The sequence below is a fragment of the Euwallacea fornicatus genome, chromosome 34 (assembly GCF_040115645.1).
Source record: "Euwallacea fornicatus isolate EFF26 chromosome 34, ASM4011564v1, whole genome shotgun sequence".
Classification (NCBI taxonomy): domain Eukaryota; kingdom Metazoa; phylum Arthropoda; class Insecta; order Coleoptera; family Curculionidae; genus Euwallacea; species Euwallacea fornicatus.
In genome coordinates, this window is record NC_089574.1 from 1,317,529 (window position 1) to 1,341,701 (window position 24,173).

Genomic DNA, 24,173 nt, shown 5'->3' on the forward strand with positions numbered 1-24,173 from the left:
GCCACAACGGACGACACTGCAGTTGCAGTGCTGTACGGGTTGATTCGCAATTCACTGCAAAGAATTTGGGAGTGCATTTTCGAGTTCAAAGTGAGACTTTCTTTGAACTGTACGCGGGTCTGCGGATTTAAGATTCTTAGGAGCGATGCGGACAGAAAACATAATTATTATTAACAACAAAAAAAAAACGAAGGGAAAATACTTAAATTTATTGAAAATGAACAGTAACGAGATCGAAACAGCTTTGAGTTTTAGAAGCCAGACGGAACGCACTAAGTTTCGGCTAAACCGAATTGTCAACGAATTGGACAGAAACCGCGTAGCAGTGTCGAACTACGCTGTCATAATAGGTCATACATTTTGACAATGACAGCATTTTGACACACAATTAAGCGGGAAATTTCAAGTTTTAAACTCTTAAAATGTTATATAGAGAAATTTCTTTAAGTCACTCCTTCATTTCAGTACTCTTCAGACCCAATCATTTTAGCACTTGGGTAAAATTGTGAATTTCAGTCCGATCTGAATAGAGCTGGAATCACAACATTTCGTGATCTGCTCAGTGGTCAAATAAGATTTTTCAAACGAATTCATTTTAAGTTCAGGTAATTAGTGCATCTTCTATTTAAATCCCTATTTAGTGTTCTCTTCTGTTAAAGATGCAGAGTACTGAAATTCGTTGGAATAGTACCTTCGAATCTGCGCTAGATAGACCTGAAACCCTCGTAGTTGCAGTTTTCTTTGTAGGCACGTTACGCATTCCTCAAAAGGTGAGTTACTCGAGTTTCAGATGGGTGTCTTCCTTCGGAATCCTTTTTTTCATTTTTCCATATGGTCATTCGTCACGAGTCATTATATACCATCTTAGAAATTCCATTGTCCGAGCATAATAGATTCGGATAATGATAATATTCTTAATATAATCAATATTATTAATTAGCAACTTTAAATTACATACTATGGTATTACGCAAACTGTTAATGCTTTTGCAAATCGTGAAAAAAATGAAAGTCTTCAAAGCTCCTAGCACGAAATATTATATGTAATTTCTATAATTACGTTTTTTTCATAATTTGTCTTTTTTGTATATTCCGATTCTTCCTCCTCCAGATCTATTCATCTATCTCAGTCATCCGGAGAGTTTGCGCACTAGGGTTTTCACCGAACTTCGCAACGTTTCCTTTACTACCGCATCCTTAGATTGCTGTTTAGGTCTTTTTTTAACAATATTTAATTGTTCTAAGCTGGATTTTACATTAGGCGCCATTTGAGTAACCTCTCTCCACCCACGTTGGCAAGAATTTCAGCTTAACTGAAGATTAACTTCGTTTTGTGAATCTTTGAACCCGGATATTGCGGTATTTTTTGTAAAAATCATTCAATACCTCATTAAAAACTGATCAATGCATCGGTTTCGTTAGACGATTAAAAAAGTGAAATTGCTCAACACTGATGAAATTTCCACTTTTCATGTCAATTTCATTATGATCGGATAACCAATTCCTTCAACACTTTTTAAGTAGAAAGTTATTAACAAATTATATCAAATAAATAATAGGTGTGGGTAGGCAAACAGCTAGTTACCGCATATAGGTATCCTTTAGCTCGGTATAAGATAAAAATGGAGATAAACCCATTCCTACATGGTGATATCCAATAGCTAAGTTATCAGGTACTTTTTTCTTAGACAGATAGAAAGTGAACGTTTCATTCTTGTTGGTAATAATCTACTGAAAGGATTTGGTCGTTATGAGATGAAATAGATATTTAACCGGTGATTAGACATTCAATCATCCGGTTTTTGGTCAATCAACGAATTGTCTATGTTACCACACCGGAATAATACGATGGATATTGACTGAAACAATTCCTTTTTCGATTTTTAATATGTGTTTCCTTTTCAGAAGCTGAATTTGCAGTGAAATTTATGCGTATTAGAAAGTAAACTACCTATTAACTGGCGTATTTTTGAATAGCAGGATAATCGTTCATAAAACCTGAAGCAGGTAATAATTCCTGAAGACATTTTGGAACTCCTGTTTTGATTAAAAAAAAAAAAAATTACAATAATTTCAATACTTTCGTGGACAAGTTTTTCCACGCCCAACAAAAACCAGACATTCAATCTCTCTCACCATCTCGTGAATGTATTCAACCTGTTTATGCCTACTTTGTGAGCTAATGAGTAAAAGTATAGCACCAAGTTTGAACTTGACAGACCACCGATTACCGGGCTGACCGAACTGACCCATCAGCAGTGTCGACGTAAGGTAAAAATGAAAATGCTACATTTCAAGACATCCGCAGCAAATATACATAAGCCCCATTCAGAAAAACTGGCGAATACTACGGTGCTTCCGGATTAATGGCTCGTTCGGGAACCTGTACCGGTGCACACTAGGTTCATACGGCCGTCTTTTTCAACTGTCAGTCATCATTGTTATTACGTAACACATTTGCCGTAGATAGCACGCGGTTGCCGTTTGCCGATGACTGCTATCAAGGAAAATCACATAGTCATCAAGATGCAGATCGATACGGATGTCGACATGTTTAGCGTTGAACACACAACCTCGTCAAAACTAGGAATTCCTATCTGGGAACCCGTAGGGTCACCATAGAAAAGTGCTGGAGGAATTGCTGCTGTCACTCTTTTAGGTGACCTATTGGGTTGTTCGATAATTAATGTCGTATTTTTTTATGTTTTTTCAAAGTGAACATACTTTATTTATAATAAATATTAATCAACGATGTAGTGGCCATCTTGGTGGATGACCTTTCGCCATCTTTCGGCAAGTCTGGAAAATTCCGCGTTCGAAAAAGCCTCGAATATTTAGAAGTAAAAAATCGATTTAACTCATTTTTAACGGCGAGATCAGAATCGAAATTTTTACCATTCAAATGATTTTGAAGAGAACGAAACTAGTAATAATCTGATGGCGCCAAGTCAGGGCTGTATGGTGGACGAGGTATCAGTTCCCAATTTAGTTCCAATAACTTTTGACGCGTTGTTAAAGACTTATGGGGTCTAGCGTTATCATGATGGAACAGTACCCCTTTGCGATTGGCGAGTCCAGGACGTTTTCTTTTGATTTCTTCGTTCAATTTCGATAGCTGACGACAGTAAACATTCGAATCAATACTTTGGTTCCTCGGAAGCAGTTCAAAATAGAGAATACCCATGTAGTCCCACCACGCAGATAGCAAAATCTTCTTTCGACAAATATTGGCTTTGGACGTCGATTGCGCAGGTTTATCTTGTTTGGTCCATGATCGTTTTCGGACTACGTTATCCTAGACAATCCATTCTTCATCACCCGTTATGACTCTTTTTAGAAGTGGATCGTTTTGGTTACGATTCAGCAAAGAATCGCATACGTTAATGCGTTGGGTGAGGTGAATTTCCTTCAATTCGTGAGGATCCCAAACATCCAATTTGCTGACGTCCCCAAGCTTTTTTAAATGCAGAGAAACGGCTGAATTCGATATGTTCAACTTTTCTGCCATCTCTCGAGTTGTCATACGCCGATTAGCTTCGATTAAGGCCTTCATTTTATCGTTATCAGTGGCGATTGGGCGTCCAGCGTGTGGTGCGTCTTGGACATTAAAATTTCCGGAACGAAAGCGAGAAAACCAACGCTGCCACTGGCGTTCAGTAAGGCAGTTCTCACCACAAACTTCACGCAATTTCTTCTGAGCTTGTAGTGCGTTTTTGCCCTTTCGAAAGTGAAATAATAAAATGTGTCCATAATGCTTACCATGATTGTCCATCTTCAACTTAAATTTTAAACAACTTCTTGTTTACTAATCACGTTCGATTTTCGATCGAAAAAAGTCTGAAACATAACCTTTAAAGTGGCATATGACAATATAAGCGACGAGATCACTATGTATAAATTAAGCCATCTATGAGAATAAAACGACATTAATTATCGAACAACCCAATAAATGCGTTTTCGAAATTCGGCATAAGAGCCGGTCCATGTTTTGGCATCTAAAGCAAATCTGCTTGATGGGACAGCTCTGGAAATATTATTCGGTGGACCAAAGTTAGTGTTATCTCGTCGAGGAGAGATCATTTGCAGCACCAATACCCAAAACAAGTAACAAAGTTCAAGTCGATTTATCACTTAAGCCCAGCTCAGTACCACGATCTTGCTCCTATCACTCGGCACCGTTGGCTGCCCAAGAGTTCTGGGAGGCTGAGCTACATGGTTTTGTGCACATTTATGTTACCATAATTTTTGCTGAGTCATGAGAACGGATTGCTCTCAAAGTCGTTGCGAGCCGCGTTACTTTTTTTTTCAACTATTGTTCCTTTGCTGATGAATATTCAGTTCTCCTAATGGAGAACATCATGTAAAAATTCTCAGGAAGTCGACATTTCGACCTGTCACTTTCCACCGATGCGTACTGAAAACCCGCACGTGTGATTTACGTGAAACGGTGCATTATCAATGCACGGTGTAACATTTTCAACAAACATTAACACAACATTTTCAACGCACGTTATCACCACGTTTTCACCGCGCCGTAGATGGAGCGGTGACTTCTGGAAGTCAAAAGTGTAGTGATCCACTTAGACGATATACTTGTTATGGGTTTGGTTCTTCAAGAACGTCATCACTGTCTGCTGCAAATGCTGCAGAGACTTCGGGATTGGGGCTCTAAATGGAACTTGAGCAAATGCCAGTTTCCATCCGACCGCGGGAAATATCTTGCTAGGGGCCTCAGCCGAGGTCGAACTCGCGTTCGACTTATTATGAATCTGAACGTGCCAACTAATGGAAACGAAATTAACACTCTGAATGGAAGGTGTTCTTAGTTTCTTCCGCGTTCGGACGTGAACTCAACTGATGAGCTCTTGGTAAGGACGAAGGGTCAAAATGGTGCTTGTGTCCCTCATATCTATCACTAACAAATTAAAGAGTTGTCGATCCCCGTCTTGCAGATGATCTTGACCTTACCTATTTTACGATGCAGGCTCCGCAGTTCGACAGGTGCCCAGAGTGAGATCGAAATTTAATCGAATAACTGTTACACTCGCAAAATTGCTACTTGAGCAACAAATCTGTTCGTCAGTTTATCGAAAGTTTGACAAATGGAATTGCGATTAAAACAGATGACCCTCCCGTGTAGAAGCAAAAAGGAGAGCGAGCGAATTTTAGATTTGAGAAAGGTTGTAATTCGCATTATTACTAAATCACGTCGATTGTATTCGTCACGAAAAGTGATAACAGGACTTTTTCTTCGCAAAGTAGATTGCTTCTTCAGATCAGAAAGTCCATTCTATGCGGTCCCGTGCGCACGCATTTTCGTACAAAAAAAGCGAAAGAAGCTTCGAAAGAGCTTTTTTGAAAGGAGATGATGTGCTCCTGGGGCATTCTCTCCAACGGAAGAATTTCCCTCTAAGATCCTTAATATCGAATTGAAGCCTCTTGGAACAATTTCACCTCCCTCCTCTCCTCCTCTTCCATTTTTTCTTAATTCTCTGTTCTGAGGAAAAAAAATGATTGAAATTGCCATGTATCATCGAATAAACGGTCATCGCCTGATATCATCGAAGAATCAAGCGTAAAATCGTTTCAGAAAAAAAGTCTGCTTAAATATCTCATTTCAGTGAGTAGATAGACAAACACTCGATCCATCAATTTACAGCTCTTCGTTTAACGATTGTGAAAAGTTTGTGCTACACTTTACAAGAAAAATTGAAAGTTTAAAGAATTATAATTGGTTAATGATGTGTATCTATAGTGGCAAGCACAATTTAATCGCAACGGAATTACATAGGAAGTTAAATACCAAAAGATCAATACCATTATGTTCTTAATAAATACTGTTACAAAATAACTCCTGATGGTAGGACGACCTGTGACTAGATTGAAGTAAAAGTGAACGGGTGTGCGACACCTTAAATGGCGAAGTATTAAGCGGATATATCCTGATTTAAGGAGACTGAAAATATTAGTTTTTACGTCTCATCTAAAAAAACATAAAATGATCATTTCCCGCTCATACGTCTTACTGCGCGCATCTGAATCAAAAAAGGAAAATGGAAACCACAAGCCATTTTTATTTTCTTCTCTTGTTCCGCTCTTTTGAGGGTTTTAGGGGAAACCCGCACATGCGTGATTTGTGCATACGTCTTTCTATATATTCTCTACATTGTAGACGTATCGTCTTTGCACGCACCCACCCCTGACTAAGCCGGTAAGTAGGGAAATTCATAATTCCGACTTGTTCAACGTCCTCCTTCTTTTTTTACTTGATCGCCCATGAAATTTTGCGGAAATTCTCTCAGCACTTTCTTAACATGTCTAAACATTCACGCAAGCACCTCCATATTAGAAATTAAATTTCATGCGTACGAGTGATTTTTTCCATCGCCCCGTACAATGTTAACGATCACCCAGTATGAGGTCGTTCGTTTTTAATCGCGATGTAGGATAACTCCGCTCCTGGTTATTTTAGTATTCGACTTTTTTCGATTTTGATATTTAAAATACACATTCTCATCAGTTTCCTCATGGGATTCATGATTCGGGGGAATGAATGGCTGTTTAGTTCTAATCGGATACTGATCGATTCAAGGTGCTTTTCCTTCGGGCGTTGCCAAGTTGAAATTTAAAAAATCTTAGATGGCAAGGATTAGCCAAGAGAAGATAATAAATCGCACTATGTTCATGGAAGCCATCGTAATTTATATCATTCTATTTTGCCTGTCCATTTTTGTGCGTTTTGACCTCTGTGAAGATCAAACGAAGTTGATATTACTACCAGTAAGTAGACCACTGTGCCAAACCCTGTTAAATGCCTTATTAAGGTCCATAAATAAACTTGCCAATCTTCTACAGTTTACATGGGTTGCTTGTGTGTTATTCCACCTTTGTTCATTGAATCAAAGGTATTTGCTCTTTTTGTGCTGTGATTGTTCCTTTATTTTTGCCATTATAATTTTCCGATGATTTCGTATTTGCTTTCTCGGGACGTTTCCAGCCATTGGTCCTCTCGACATTACTTCATCAACGTATACACAGGGTGCTTCATGAACATACCGATAAAATTTCAGAGAATGTCGAGCTCATAAAAATAAATAAGTTACATAACAAATAAAGTTAGGTCCGAAATCGCGTCGTTTCCGAGATACAGAATGTTTAATTCCTTTTTTCTTTTTATATTATATTTTTTGTAAATATTTCAAAACAGTTTCGATATAAGAATATAGAATTAGGGACATTCTGCGGCGGGATAAATGGGCAAGTGTACGCGCAATATTTCCACTGACACCAGTGGCGTCCGCGCGGCTATCCAACATTTCTATACATGTGAATGACGCAGAATTTAACGGAACCATAATTTGGAAGAAGAGTATTATTTCACACATGTTTGTCTTCATGTCCTCTAGCTCTAGTACAAGAATATTAATTCAATTTCTCCTAAAGACATTTTTTGAAATCGCACTTGGAAATCTATTCCGGTTTTTTTAAACACATGAATAAGAAGTTATTTTTCGTTTTGAAAAGGGCTACTTGAGCAATAAAACACTAAGAGGTCTTTTTTTTATTCAGAATTGGTGGAATATTGAAAAAAATATATTCGTATTTAAAAAAAAAATCAGTGGCGTCCCCTTTTTTTACTAAACACATCCCATTGAATGGTCGCACTGATGCTTCTGGTGGAAGTGGAAATATTCTGCCTACTCTCGAACATGCACATTTATTACGCCATGGCGTGTCCCTAATTCCATGTTCTTATCCCAAATTATTTTTGAAATATTTAAAAAATAACAAAACAATAAAATAAACATTCTGTATCTTAGAAACGAAGCGGTTTCGGACCTAGCTTTGTGAGATCTAAATATGTGTTTTTATCAGCTCTACGTCCTCTGTCGACATTTTCATGAAACACCCTGTATAAATAAAACCCGATTATCGTTATCCTGTTACGTACGTACAACCAACCGGGATTAAATCGCAACTTAGATAGAGGCCCAAATTCAGCCTTTCTCAAATTCGTGTCTTGAACCTCGTGACTGATGGTATGTTACCAACCTCACTAGCATCGGACCCATCGATTGCATTGACGTTGGAAATAAAATGTCCCTCACGTCCACCGAAACCATTTTGAAATTTTGCTCTGCAGACGTCACCGTGACCTTCGTGTTGACAACTTTGACAAGAAGTACCGGATTCACGTTTTTGTGCGGAAGTACTGCGATCCTGCAACTCCAGCAGCTATTTATAAGCTTTAACTTTCTACCGGTAACGTGATCAATTTTGACATAAATGGTTTCATCGGACTGTGAGACCGACTTAAAAAGATGGTCTTGTCATGCGCTATGCCTTAGTTTCGAGATTGTTTAAAATTTGAGTGAATTAAGATTATACAAGTTGTATATGTTTTTTTTTCGAAAACTAAGCCAACTATAACGTTTCGAAAATCGCACCCGTCGAGGGCCCAAAAAAGTTCCAAATTTTTGTATGAACATTTTTTTTTAAATATTTTTAGTTTTTGAGTCATTATGAAAATTAAAATTTGGCATTTTTCACATTTTTCCCAATGTCTCGGAAACTAAAAAAAGTTGGTAACACTGTTTCGAATATTCGTTAAGTCCCAAGTTTGATACGTTTTCTCTAATTTAACTGACCTCGTGGTTCTTAGCGTTTAAGAGGTAGCAATGGTATCCCATGGCGTTTGGGATACCCCGTACAACGCCAACTGGAACGTCGGTACCCCAGACTATTATCGTGTGTTTGGCGAGAGCATTTTTTGAGCTGAGGCTGAGTTTTCGTGAGGAACAGAGGGTTCTGATATGCAAAGGTACTGGTAGGGTGAATACACGTACTTGCCGGTCTCACAGACCGTACGTTACCAGCGAAAGGTTAATGTCGCCGGTATGTTTATGAAACGCCCCGTATGTTCCCGTCTCGGTTGGAAGTTCTTTTTTAGTTCGATCAGTAGTTAGTTTACTTAGTTATTTTATTAATTTAGTGCGAGATGGCGACGCAGCAGCACTTATGCCCCAAATCGATGTCCGTATTGGAGCGAAATGCTCTTCCGACAGAGACCTGCCGCCCTCTATGCACAATCTTGCACCGTTACTCGAACCGGAGATCTATTCCTCGTTCGAACTTTGAAACGAATTGCCGATACCGACTGCCAACTGCGGCAACATCGTTTCCAACCCCATCCCCGACTGACCAATCGCGTGCCGAGATTTGCCCCTTCTGACGCCGGCGCCGCGTCGCGACGCCGAAAACAATTATTACGTGACGCACTACGCGAATCGTAATAGCCGCGGATCAGCTGTGGTCATTTGATTGTCGTCAAACCGCTTTTGCTCACTTGATTAATCATATTTAGTGGGATTCCGCCGCGTCGACCGCACTTTTTAACCATTCAACTGCAAACGGTTTTTATTGTGCGCCTTCATTTGCACAATTACCAAAGCAAAACCGCAAAGCCCTGGTCCAGTGCGCCGTGAGAACGCCATGGCATGTAGATTTTTCGCGAAAAAGTTGTAGATTTGAGAAATTTTCTCCTTGCTAGGATGGACACTCTGAAAGGATTAACGGACGTGAGCCGTGATGATTTCGAAAGGAGTAGAATGCTCGAAGGTAAGGAAATGAACGATCTGAGGCGACAACTAACAAACCACGTAAAATTGAGCATTATCCTACGAAATCCGGGTCATTTTTCTCCACGCATACCAAACAATCAATCGATGTTGATCTGTGCGTTGCCATGGGGCACCACCAGAAAGGCATCACCACACCGCCTCGGGCGTTTATTATGCAATAATATGCGTTGGTTATAAAATTCAGCAATAATTAAACTACTTTAATGGTTTATTTGCATTACTTACTTATATTAATATACTTTGAACGTGATTAAATAAATGACTCGGCAGCTCATTTAGCGAGCCGAGTTCCTGGGCACAACTGGTAATACGAGGTGAGTCACAATGTGAACGACGCGACTCGCTGCCGAAATGTCTATTTTATGAGCGTTTCAATGCAAGATCTTCTGAGCCCGATCTCGGAAAATTTCCGGGATTAAAAGCAGGCCTTAATGACTCTTACAAGTGTTATACTTTGCACTCCCAGGACGAGCTATAATTGACAAGGAGGAAGGGTCGCAAGGCGTTAGTTTAAGAAATTACTGCGGCCCCGCTTTTGTGACTTGCCCCCTGTACTTTGGAAGATAATATACACTGGCGAGCGTGAAATTCGGGTCACTTCGAAATTTTCAAATATAAATGTATTGAAAGAGAAGTGATATATAAATCCCATAGAACATGTTTGGGACGAGATGGGAAGACGTCTTCGCAGTCGCGTACCCGCTCCGAGAACGGCTAGGGAATTGCGAGAATTTCTTCAGGAAATAGGGGAAAACCTACCCCAGGATGTTATTCGCAACCTCATGGAAGGCATGCCCCGACGCTTGCAGGCTGTCATAAACGCTAGAGGGGGAAATACGCGATATTAATGTCGTTATGAGTTGAGCACAAAATTGTGTTCAAAAATGTTACAGTGCTTGGGTAATGGACACCTGTACAATACATCGGTTATTTGGGTACAGGATCGTGTTTTTTTCACCATTTACCCTTAACAAGGTTAAAGAACTTCAGAATCGATAAAGGCTATCCTTTTTTATTTTTTTGGAAGTTAGGAAGGCAAAAATTTCGAAAATACTAAAGTGACCCGAATTTTATGCTCGCCAGTATATTTAACCTGAGTGGACCTATCAAGTTGTGCTTCAGCGATTTTTCCTAGTTTCGGTCGTTCACTACGGGGCAATTTTATGTACTTTTCAAGGCGCTATTTCTTCAACGACTTAGCCTAGATTTATTATCTAAAAAGTCTCCAAGAGACCTCTTCCTCTTAAGTTAGTTTTGTAGGCCAATCTATAATTAAACTAATTTTTTCACACATGCATTAACGCATGATTAAAAATCATACACGGCGTCTCTAAAAGATCTACACAAAGTGCTGACGCAAATTTTCTAGATGAAACCGTGACGATTTAACCAAATTCGCCTTGGTCCGCCAATGTACAATGCAAGACGTCATAGTGAAAATGAAACCGATAGAAAAATAATTACTTCGTTTGTAACGGTACTACTTCAACAAGGTGCCGCATCGGGGGGTGTGTAGGGACGAGAAGTCAGTACCCGTTTGAAATCAAAATATTCAATCGATTTTCAGTTCTCATTATTGTTTTTTAATAATAATATCTTCTTTGACTATACCCATTTTCTGTTATTTAGCTTGTTGTATTGTACGAATGTACTCTAAAATTATTTTTCGCGACATGCTGTGAACTCTTCGCTTCAAATGTCTCAAGGTGGAACGCCCGTAGGGACCTGCACCAAGATACTTTTTTTCATGCAACATGTAGGAAAACTCAAAATTGGTCGTAAACAAATTTTATACCGGATGTTAAAAAACTTACGCCCCTTCAAATAGAGTTCGCTCAGCGCTGGCGGCGCCCTAAAATGTGCATCGAAAATGCAAATGGGTCGTGATTTCTTGCACCTAAAAAGCCCCCCATGCGTCATTGTGTCCAGATAGTGCCATTACAAACGGAGTAGTTAATTTTTAATGTTTTTTTCATTTCTACTTTGTCCTCCTCCATTTTTAAAGCTCTCCGCTTTTGGCCTAGGATAAATCGAGTTAAATCGTCATTTTTCCACCTCAAAAATCTGCGAAATACTTCTGAATAGGCCTGTTAGAGACACCTTGTATATTACGTTTTTCCTCGGCCTTGTATAATATGCAAATGCATTGTGTTTCATCAATAATTATCGCTCTGATTCCTTAGTCAATAAACTTTTAAATTTAGTTCATCTGATTAAAACCGCGTGCGATGCGTCCGCTATACGAGGCAACAACGTTATCTGAACAAACAGATAAAAAAGTTGAATATCTTATTCTCGACCAACAAACAAAAATGAGCCAAAAACATACCGAGATGACCAATACCAGGTGATTCGTTGTCTACAAAACTTTCGTGATCTGCGACTGAATTAGCGAATCAGCAACGCTCGACGTGGCTGATTCAGAACTGTGCAAGGATCTGGGTGCAATTTGCTTCATTCAAGGCAGATCCAAAGCTTCCGCCGAGCAGCGAAACAAACAAAAAATGCGTTTTTTTTTTATCACCCTGTAGCTCTTTTTTCGGACCAAAAAAAAATCGGCAAAACCGTCCTGAGATATCGGCCTGAGCAACGGTTATGTGGTTACTGATCTGATTACGTTCGTATGAATATGCGTTCATTCGTCCATATTTTCCAATCAGAAACGCATTCCCATGGAATAAACATATTACACAAATGAAAAAAATCCAGTAATTTGTAACTAAATTTGTACTTTTTAATTTATTCCCGATTTAGAGGTTACACAACACTTACAACCGCTGAATAGTCGGTATTACACAACGAAAGTTTGAATAGATACGCTAAACCTGCTGCAACCTGCCAGTCTACTTTTAGCTTACAGTGCTTTAATTTTTGGGTCAAGATTTTTTAATCGAAATTCACTTGATTACTGCAGATTACCGGAATACAATAATTGGCCACCGATCCAATGCAGTTACGTAGCATTTACCTATTCCCTACAACGAGAACGGTACCCGCTTTGTGGCACCATCCAAAGAAAGCCGAGACTTCCAAAAGCTAATCATCCCGCCTTGAGCAGTGCATCATTAAATTGGCAAATCATAAACACTTTCTCAACACTAATCTCCTATAACATACTAGTGCGAGTATTTAATGAGTTTTCAGCTTTTTTACCGAACATTTAGATATCGCTTAAACTCATTGCGCTCGTCGTGCTTAGATCGCATAAAAAATTGCCGTTTTATTGCCGTTTTCTAGAGTTTCATAAAAATGTTCAATAAGTGATGACCTGGAAATGTCTGCAAGTGCCCATTACAAGCGAAAGCTGGTGACTTGCTAGTTAGTGCAATAATAAATTGATGGAACCGTGAATGCTCAAAATGTAGGCGAATGTTGTCTGATAGTCGTCGAACAAGAAAAGTCGGAAATGCGTTTACCTCTGGTGTCTTCATTAGCTAATTTACTTTTAAACACCATAAACTTAAACCACCAACTTAACGAGCAGCTCGTCGGGGCTTAAGTGTGACTTTTACGTAACGTAGGTACTTTTAACCGGCGTCTGAGCACATACACTCTGGTAGTACGCAAGTGTTACTCCGACGCAGGTATAACTGAATATTTATTGGCCACGTGTATTTATACGAAAATAAAGACCCGTTTTATCATTATTATTTCCACCCTAGGGCGGAATCTAGAGTCGGGCAACCAAACGGGACTCACGCGAAGCAGTTCGATGGATGTGTTGAGGCCCGTAGGGAACTTGAGAGACAATTAAGGTGCGGCAGAAGGGTTAGGTGGAGCAAATTCTGCGACCCCGAGAATTCGCCAAATTATTGCGAGCAGGAAAGACATATCGGGGAGGAACACGAAGCGAAAACGCTCCGTTAGCTGAAAAGACAGCCCTGGCCGCCCTTCTTGGGAGACGGCCAGGGCAACAAAACTGGACTTGGGGAGTGGCGGTCAACGAAGCCATTAAATTGTCCGTAGGCGCATAAATAAGAAAACTCTGGGGCAATACCGTCAGCAAAGGCCAGCTTGCATGCCGGAGGGAAAAGCCGACAAAAACGACGGGTTTTCGGGCAGTAGTGGACAAAATAAAGAAGGCTTGTTACGACAAGAAGCGGTGCCCCTCTTTGACGTAGAAGCGGCCCTCCGGAAGGCAAGGACCGACAAATTGCCTTTGCGATTCCCTTATAGGCCCGCGGCACCCCAACGACCTTGGTAAGATGAGCCCCGCTGACATCTTCTGATCGCAGTCGCGTTCTGCATCGCCGAAAAGTAATCAGGGTCAAGGGTACCTATAGAGGAGCCGTTTGTCCCAGCCCATGTGGCGCTTCCTGATGAACAGGCAGTTGGAGTGATTTCACACCGAGGGACTGACACGTTGAAGCAGGCGTACGCTGACAATGTCTGCTTTGTGATGATACCGCACACGTTCGTTGACAGTGCCTGCCACCAAATGCAAATTGCGTGTTGGGCAATGAAAGGACAATAGGGCACTGAGGCAGAATTCTTTATCAATGGTGCTAAGGCAGAGTCAGTACTGAAAGTGGTACACACTCGAATATGCAAATACTGCAGTGCTCGGGAGACGTCTGCGTGCCGCTCTGTCCCTAATACGAGGGCACGTCTATGGAGAGTTGCCTTTTCTTCCGGGAGGTACCGGCGTTTTTTCAGGTCCTAATGGCCTGGGCTCGGAGTTTATTATTTACCATCACTTCCAGTATATAAATTAAAAATATCAAAATCAAATTTTCGTAGATCCATTTACTGTAGTGGACGGAATATTTTGCGATCGGGTACCGCTATCGAAAAAAATCTCAGACGTCTGCGTCTAACGAACTGTGAACTGCATTGTTTTTAGTGGGTATAGAACTAGAGTGGACACCAATATTACCGCCAAATTTCCGGTCAAATTGGCCTACATTCCTTAATTTCAGACATAAAATTATGCCGCACTTATACCATTTAGAGTACATTAACGGGATTTGTTTTTAAGGCACCCTGTATAGGTAAAAATTATTTTTTACAATTTAGTTCTTTGTAACTCGTGTGACAATTCCTTTGGCGTTACATTTTCACTCTCTAGTTGAGGTAATATTATCTTTCATCGATTGACTTCTAACACTTTAATATATAAAAAAATCGTCAATTTATGACCCCCATTGATGTTTCAGTGTGTTGTGACGGGGTCGGGTTTAAGGCCCAACCTGAAATAACATTTTTTTTCTACAGAAGTCAGGGACATGCGCATTGACGTATCGCAAGTCGTGGCTGACCTGACGCCCTGTGTCTATGGGACTCAGAAATCTTGTGCAACTAAAAAACCCTTCTAACCTCTTGGCCTCGATTTCCACCCGGGCCCGCCTCCAGGCCCCCTATCTGGTGGAGGGTTCCTATTTCCGAGTTTCGGAGCTATGTCTTTTCCACTTCCCTTATTGTCCCTTATTTTATTCATCATCCAAAAAGATACTTCCTCGTGCAGAATGTCTCTCGCCATTCTATTGATCACATTCCATTCCTCTCCGGACGCTTCTGTTGCACAGGCTTCCGCTAACTTTCTTTTAGAAGAAGAAAATCTTCATAGGTACCCGGTTTGGCGCCCTGTGGGCCGGCTTATATAGAATTCGTCTCAGACTGAGAGATGCTTTCCTTTTCATCCTGTTTCGGCCAAAGGGCTTTTAGTCTCTGCCTAACAGAATCGACTGCCTCACAAGGCACCCGAGGGGGTATCTCCCTTTCGCTGGTGAGAGTTGTTACGATTCGAAGGACCAGACGCTGCTTCGATAATTGAGGTATATGGGGTCCAAGGGTTCTGGGACAACAGACTCCGTAGCACGAACTAATGAATTTACTTCACACTACAGATATCACTCTAATTTACGCGCTACAGCTTTACGACTTTACATACACTACAGATTTACAGTGTCGGTACTGGGTTGCCCGAGATCTGAGAAGGTTTACGTGTACGGTTAGAGAGGTGTTTTACATGTAAGTTACGGAACAGAGGTTTGAGACGGAGAGTTTCGCGTTCACGGATCGGGAATGGTCCAAGAAATCGGGAGAGAGAGAGTTGAGCGACCGACCGTGAATATTTAGGGTGTAATAGAGTTAGAGTTGAGAGCAAGAGGGTGTTTCCGTTCGCGAACACTGGTTTTTGAGTAATGTTATGAGACAGAGATTTGAGACAGAGAGTTTCGCGTTCACGGATCGGGAAGTGTCCGAGAAAACGGGAGAGAGAGCGTTCGCGAAAACTCGTTTTGAGATACTGTCTTTTAAGAACTGTTGAATTTTTTGCCTCTCAGGGACGGTGGGGCTGGAGGGAGATCACCACGATAAGCCGTTGACCAATCCCAACCGACACCACCCCCTGGTTCGTGGGAAGCTTTTTCCCAAAGGTCTCCACGGTCAAAGCCCAGATGTGGCTCGCTGGTTTCTTTGGTATTCTCATTGGTGCCTCCCACAAATCGGAAGAGCGATAACTCAAGGAGACAGTGCCATCACCGTGGCCGGGTTTAGGCCCGTAGGGGTAAATGCTGCATCGCGGGGTGCGATGCAGCAGATGCATATTGGAATTGTCTTTAAGGCCTAATTGGAACCCAGCGATGCCGCTGATTTATGTTGGGTTTTTCCCAACACATCCTTTGTTCCCCCCGGGACCGTCGCTGAGTATTACTCCATTTTCGCTATTCTGCACTAGCGTCCGTTAACTCCGAAAGTCGAGCTTCATTCCAGCAGTTTCATTTTGAGTCGCTGGTTTATGTCTTAAGCTTCATTCGTTTAAATTCGACCGCGAGGACGCCAACCTGTGCTCCTTGCCCTATTGGCCCAATCCCCCACCATCCAGCCAACTTTACTTTAAAAAAATTGAATAATCGTTTTTTAATTTTTGGCTTTTGTTGAAAAACGAATCAACCGCATTCAACGTTCTTTTCATCGTTACAATGGGGGTTTTGAAGATTTGCAAAATTGCACCCCTCGAGGTGGACGTACCATTAGAAATTTTTGAATCGCGTTCATTGGGGGTGAATATTCCATATCGAAAGGGACTTTGATATTGAAACGTCCGCATTGGTGGCTTAATTGATTTTTTTTTTTAAGTTTAGTCTGATTTTTCTTTACGTAAAGAAATAATTAAATTGTGTGGGTAGTTGTGAAATGAAAGCACAGTAGATTGAGAACATACGAAACCGATCACTGGCCCATTTCCTTAATTATTTACTTTGCTAACACTAACATGATGGTTCCAAGTTAAACACATTTTCTATTCAGGGTTATGTTCGACTAGTCAGGACGGGGCACCGATTTTGCCAATTTTTATGATCCATTTGTGTATGCGAAAACTTGTAGCATGCCATAACGCAGCGCTTTCAGTATTAGTCAGGTCATCGCACTGGACAGTATATCATTTCACACCGACTTGCATATTATCGCACAAGAAAGCTATTATGCTATTATAACAATGCCGATTACTTAACACATACCGATAAAGATTTTTTTATTATGACGTTTTTGCTTTATTTTTTACTCATACGCACATTTAACATCATATGTACGGTACCGTCGCTTAGACTAGAAAAACGCATTAAGGCTGAGAAAGTTTCCATTGTGGCGATGAAATCTAATTAGGCGTTTGATGATTCAAAGTTTTTATGATTTTCTCACCTTACAATACTCGTTTTTCATGTTGTATCAAGACGCGAATGTTTCTCTCAATTATCGCCTTCGGCCACTCTCCCAATTAAGAAAATCTCATCTCTTCAATGTTGAACTGTGAAGCAGCTGGAGGAGTACCGAAATTCACATTTTGCGTCCTGCACTGATAGGAATGTGCGTAAAATTAAATTAACGATGAAGTAAGATGTACAAGAGGTGTAGATGTGTGAAATATGCGAGGTACCCTGAGATGCCCCTTCTCAATCGCTGAAAATTACAGTTTGTTTCACATGAGTCATTACATCATGCCAAAACGTTGATTAAAGGTGAGTGATTTGTGTTTGATCAACATACTTGATTTAACTCGACTTTTTTTCTATTTTCTCTCCTGTGTCGGTAATTACTCGAAGTAGCATTAGTTCGTGTTTAGTTTCTTTTTAGGTGTCCGAGTTTGACCTCTTGCTCAAGCATAGGTAACTAAGTATTATCCATGCTTACTGAACAAGAGTCCACATATTGATCTTTATTAATTAAAATATATGCGCTTTCTTTAATTTTACGCTTCTTTGATGATAGTTCCTTGGTAACGTTGCTAGCGTCGCCCCATTTGATTCTGTGACCATTACCAAGGACATGTTAGTACGCGTTCGACTTACGAAATTCCCCATTTTTAACGTAATCTTGGCTATCTCCAATCTCTTTTTAAATTTTAATGCGTTTATTTTCGTTTGATGATGTTATCTGTGTGCATTTTTTACGTAGTGTGTTACCCATTCCAACATTGAATTTATTTCCTCACCGGTTGATTTGGCCTAATATACCTGTTGCGCGCGGTATGAAAACGTTTTTAATAAGTTTATTTTGAATTTTAATTATTGGAGAGTATTCCGAAGGGAAAACATCAGCTCTAAGATCCCAAAACTCGTTTTTTAGACATTAAAATTATTCCACAATAGGGTGAAAGGAAACGTGCAGGATGCGCGTCGAAGTTGTGCGCAACATCCTCATATATTACAATTTAAGTCTGTGAACGCGCATCTCGCAAGCATTGAGAGCCACAGACACGAGGATATGGGGCAAGAGTACTCGCAGCTGCAGTACTCAGTAGGAACCACACTTTCGAGCGTCATTGCTGCGCCTCGCTTTCGTTACACCCCTTCGCGCATGAAAAACCACCATTTTAAATTATGCTCACAACATCCGTGAGAGTATCTCGAGTTTTCTCGGGGGCTTCAGGGGGTGGGACGCGTCTCAAGCAGCCTCTCCAAGCCATCTTTTTCAAGAGAACCTTCCAACGAAGGATCCGCGAACTTCTAGGGCGGGAGGGCAGAGAAGAGATCATTTCCATTTAGACGCTGCGCGAGCGAAATACTCAAATGTTATACGCAGATATTCGTTTTTAATTATTCGAATGTTAATTCATATGAAGAGTCACGTGTACAATGCAAAGTTGCATGATATTTAGGCAAAATTCAACGAGACAGAACCGGATTTCGAGTTTTTCCTCGGTATGTCGTCGCTACTGGAACCAACCAATGGACTTTTGTTCGAGTGCCATATAAGTCAGGAGACATTCGTAATTCGTTCCTAATTAATATATGGTCGTAATAGTAACGGTAAATTCATAGCAATTTTAAATGAAACCTGTCTATAACACAAACGACTTAATCCCGGTACAGTTATTAGGTAATTAATACAAATCAAATAATAACAGATTCAAAGTTCTATTGTTCGATTTTCTGCTCCAATTTCAGTACAACAGCTGAAACGAGTAGATTCGTGATCGAATAAAATAATAATTTGCATTGCCGATAATTGCAGAACGCAGTCAAGTGGTGCGTTATTCGTTTAGCAGTACCTACAAAATGTCAGTCGTTCGATACAGCAAATGAGGTGATGAGAAAATTTCAAATACGGTTCCTGATTTTTTCTATCGAATAATCGTGTGCACCGAGCACCTAAAAGAGTCTTCAGAAGCCTTCAGGAATTCTTCACGGTCATGACACGCCAACGATTTTCCACATACATACTTGATTTAAAATTTATTTTCTTCTTAACCAGCCATGAAATTCTGACGTGTTGCTTCCGTGTGATATTAGAGGTTCTAATTTGTCTCTGCATGAATGCCATCAAGTTTATAATAAATAACGCATTAATAATGGTGGTTAACATCGAAATTTTGTTACGTCGCCTCCAACGTCTTACAATACTCCTCCAAAGGACATGATTCCAAACTGACCACAATAAAGGTGTTCTTTCTTGACAGTCTTATTCCGGTGCCCCGGTCCATATGCAGTGGCATTGAAGTTCGGTTTTTGTCAAATTTTCCTTTGCAGGATTCTCTGAATTTTAGATTTAACATAATTCTTAAGGTCCGTCTCGTCTGATATTAGTGCAGATTATTTTCTCCTAATTAAAAAATACTTGCCGCTACTGCAATATTGGTTTATTTCGTTATATGGACGTATTAAACTAAAACTATTGGGTTGTTCGATAATTAATGTCGTTTTATTCTCATAGATGGCTTAATTTATACATAGTGATCTCGTCGCTTATATTGTCATATGCCACTTTAAAGGTTATGTTTCAGACTTTTTTTGATCGAAAATCGAACGTGACTAGTAAACCAGAAGTTGTTTAAAATTTAAGTTGAAGATGGACAATCATGGTAAGCATTATGGACACATTTTATTATTTCACTTTCGAAAGGGCAAAAACGCACTACAAGCTCAGAAGAAATTGCGTGAAGTTTGTGGTGAGAACTGCCTTACTGAACGCCAGTGGCAGCATTGGTTTTCTCGCTTTCGTTCCGGAAATTTTAATGTCCAAGAAGCACCACACGCTGGACGCCCAATCGCCACTGATAACGATAAAATGAAGGCCTTAATCGAAGCTAATCGGCGTATGACAACTCGAGAGATGGCAGAAAAGTTGAACATATCGAATTCAGCCGTTTCTCTGCATTTAAAAAAGCTTGGGAAATTTAGCGAATTGGATGTTTGGGTTCCTCACGAATTGAAGGAAATTCACCTCACCCAACGCATTAACGTATGCGATTCTTTGCTGAATCGTAACCAAAACGATCCACTTCTAAAAAGAGTCATAACGGGTGATGAAGAATGGATTGTCTAGGATAACGTAGTCCGAAAACGATCATGGACCAAACAAGATAAACCTGCGCAATCGAGGTCCAAAGCCAATATTCATCGAAAGAAGATTTTGCTATCTGCGTGGTGGGACTACATGGGTATTCTCTATTTTGAACTGCTTCCGAGAAACCAAAGTATTGATTCGAATGTTTACTGTCGTCAGCTATCGAAATTGAACGAAGAAATCTAAAGAAAACGCCCTGAACTCGCCAATCGCAAAGGGGTCCTGTTCCATCATGATAAAGCTAGACCCCATACGTCTTTAACAACGCGTCAAAAGTTATTGGAACTAAATTGGGAACTGACACCTCATCCACCATACAGACCTGACTTGGCGCCATCAGATTATTACTAGTTTCGTTCTCTTCAAAATCATTTGAATGGTAAAAATTTCGATTCTGATCTCGCCGTTAAAAATGAGTTAAATCGATTTTTTACTTCTAAATATTCGAGGCTTTTTCGAACGCGGAATTTTCCAGACTTGCCGAAAGATGGCGAAAGGTCATCCACCAAGATGGCCACTACATCGTTGATTAATATTTATTATTAATGAAGTATGTTCACTTTGAAAAAACATAAAAAATACGACATTAATTATCGAACAACCCAATATTATTAACAAATTGGTTATTATTTAAATCACGTTCACTAACGTAAATATTGCGATAATTTGAACCAACGCAGCTCGAGTCAGTTTCCATTATCGAGCACCTGCAGTAATTCCATTAATGCTTAAGATAATATGTAAAAACTACCATTTCACACTTGCCGATTTGCAACGTCCATATCAAAAGTATAATTTGCATTTATCTTTGTTAATGGTTTGCGTTCGTTTCGGAAGTTCAAAACAAGTTTTTCTTTGAAAATTACACTATCAAACCTTGTAGTATTTAATCAGTGATATTGTTAGCGTGTATGAGTTTAATTCTAAAATGCTCCTTGAATAGCCAAAGTGTTTAAAATATATTTCCAAAATCCCGACAATGAGTATTTTTGATCTGGACGTCGCAAATCGACACGTGGGACACGTGGTCGTTTCCAATTACCGACTGCTAGCCGAATTCATAGACCGGCGGCCGGGTCCGTCCTTGTAAAAAAAGTTGATGATGGTGCTGAAAAACCGAAACGACGTATCCTCGAAAAACTATTTCCATGTTGTAACGCGAGGAAAAGTCCTTTAACGACTTTAACTTTTTTATGTTTACCAGGTCTGTAAATATGAAACCGGAATTTGCCTCCAAATGTCCCTAGTGGTCAATATAGGTACTACCTTATCGTGTTATTAGGGTACTACATCTCTTATTTACATCTGAGAATGATTTTCAAATCATAACAACACAGGTTCAGTACTGCAGGACAGTTTGCAATAGCTTTGAGTATGTCGAATTTTGTGCCTACATTGGACAGCATTGATTTTCTGTAACCACTTGAAAAAAACGGCTGCAGATTCACATCGCATGCTTGTTGAAGCTTACGGTGAGCATGCCCTTGGAAAATCACAGTGCTGTGAGCGGTTTTTAAAAATTCAAAAGTGGCAATTTTGACGTCGATAACGAAGAGCGTGGAAAACCACCGAAAAAGCTTGAAGACGGCGAGTTGCGAGCTTTGTTAGATGAGGACGATACTCAAACGCAACAACAATTAAATGTGACACGAGAAGACATTTCCATTCGTTTGAAAGCTATGGGAAAAATTCAGAAGATAGGAAAATGGGTTCCACATGACCTCGATGAAAGACAGCAAGAAAGTCGAAAAACCGCTTGCCAATTGTTGCTCACCAGGTATAACAGAAAGTCATTTCTTCATCGGATTGTGACTGGTGACGAAAAATGGATCTATTTTGAGAATTCCAAACGTAAAAAATCATGGGTAACTCCAGGCGAACCATCAGCATCATCAGCAAGACCAAACCGATATGGACGGAAGACAATGCTCTTTGTTTGGTGGGATCAAAAAGGCGCAATGAGCTGCCAAAACCTGGAGAAACAGTTAATGCTGAACGTTACCGACAACAAATGATAGACTTGCATCGAGCTTTGCGTGAAAGACGACCAGAATATCACAGAACGGCAACTCACGGTGATATTGCTTCATGATAATGCGTACTATCACACACTGCAAAACTGGTGAAGGAAACGATTGGGACGTTTCATCGGGAAGTACCATCGCATGCGGCTTATTCACCCGACTTAGCACCATCCGATTATCACTTATTTGCATCGATGGGGCACGCTCTTGCAGAACAGCACTTCACCTCTTACGAAACAGTTCAAAAATGGCTCGATGAACGGTTTGCCTCAAATGAACTACAGTTCTTTTGGCGTGGCATCCACAAATTGCCAGAGAGATGGGAAAAATGTATATGGAACGATGGGAAATATTTCGAATAAAATATTTTTTATAATTATTGCTCAGCTAAGTTATACTTTTTATAATTAGGAGTTGGAATGAATTCGTAGCGTTTTACAAGAGATGGTATAGATAGTACAGTATTTCGTTGTTATCTACAATAATATGCTTATCGTGAAACAGCGGTCATTAGAGGTCATTTGCTTTGCATATCCACTTTTTCAATAATAAATAACGACATTTTGTAATTTATTGAATACGTCACAATTTGTGTCGAATAAAGGGTTTTTGCGGGGAATGTTACTTCATTACTTTAATATGAACAAAAGTGCTGCTGAAGCTCATCGTATTCTAGTGGAAGTATATGATAAACATGCTCTAGCTGAACAAACGTGTCGGAAGTGGTTTGCACGTTTTAAAGCTTGTGATTTCGACTTGGTTGACAAGGAGCGACATGGTCAGCCAAAAAAATTTGAAGACAATGCTTTGGAGGCATTGCTCAACGAAGACCCATGTCAACCACTTCAAGAATTGTCTACTTCGTTGGGAGTTAACTTATCAACGGTGGGAAAACGTCTTAAAACTTTGGGTATGATCCAAAAGGAAGGACATTGGGTTCCATACGAATTGAAACCAAGGGACATTGAGAGGCGTTTTTTGACGTGCGAACTGCTGCTTCAACGGGAAAAAAGAAAAGGTTTTTTGCGTCGGATTATCACTGGTGATGAAAAATGGATCCGTTACGACAATCCGAAGCGCAGGAAGTCATGGGTTAAGCCCGGGCAACATCAGTGGCAAAGCCGAATATCCATGGGTCTAAGCTTCTGCTCTGTATTTGGTGGGATCAGAGGGGTGTGATTTATTATGAACTGTTGAAACCATAACTGGAGACCGCTACCGACTACAACTGAGCCGTGCATTGAAAGAAAAACGGCCGGAATACTCCAAAAGACACGACAAAGTCGTTTTGCTGCGCGACAATGCTCGTCCGCACGTCGCAAAACCGGTACAAACATACCTGGAAAGACTTAAATGGGAAATCCTGCCCCGGCCGCCGTATTCCCCAGATGTTGCTCCATGTGATTATTGTTTGTTTCGTTCGATGGCTCATAGTCTGTCTGAGCAGAAGTTCACTTCTTACGAAGATTGTCAAAAATGGGTCGATTCACGGATTGCATCTGAAGACAACGCGTTCTTCCGACGCGGTATTCGTGCCCTGCCCGAAAGATGGCCAAAAGTAGTAGAAAGCGATGGGGCAATACTTTAATTAATGTATTTTTTTATTTTCATTTAAAATCAATAATTTTTTTTCTTAAAAAAAAGGCTCAATTCCAACTCCTAATAAAAGATTCCGGTTTCATATTTACGACCTGGAATATGTAATTAACGGCAGAAAAAAG

General features: G+C 40.2%; 1 protein-coding gene across 6 annotated transcripts in view; it reads left to right on the forward strand.

Annotated features, from left to right (window-relative positions):
• Nucleotides 1-24,173, forward strand: part of centrocortin (cerebellar degeneration-related protein 2-like) — a 72,603-nt gene that overhangs the window by 15,799 nt on the left and 32,631 nt on the right. For 2 of the 6 annotated variants that reach the window (XM_066299676.1, XM_066299678.1), the window contains exon 1: nucleotides 9,284-9,617. The exons of 2 other annotated variants lie outside the window; for them this stretch is intronic. In XM_066299676.1, coding sequence (XP_066155773.1) covers nucleotides 9,588-9,617 — 30 coding nt within the window. In that variant the 5' untranslated portion in view covers nucleotides 9,284-9,587. Of the gene's footprint in view, nucleotides 1-659; nucleotides 771-6,701; nucleotides 6,780-9,283; nucleotides 9,618-24,173 lie in introns of those variants that run through there. 2 more of the 6 variants (XM_066299673.1, XM_066299680.1) reach the window with 2 other exon arrangements.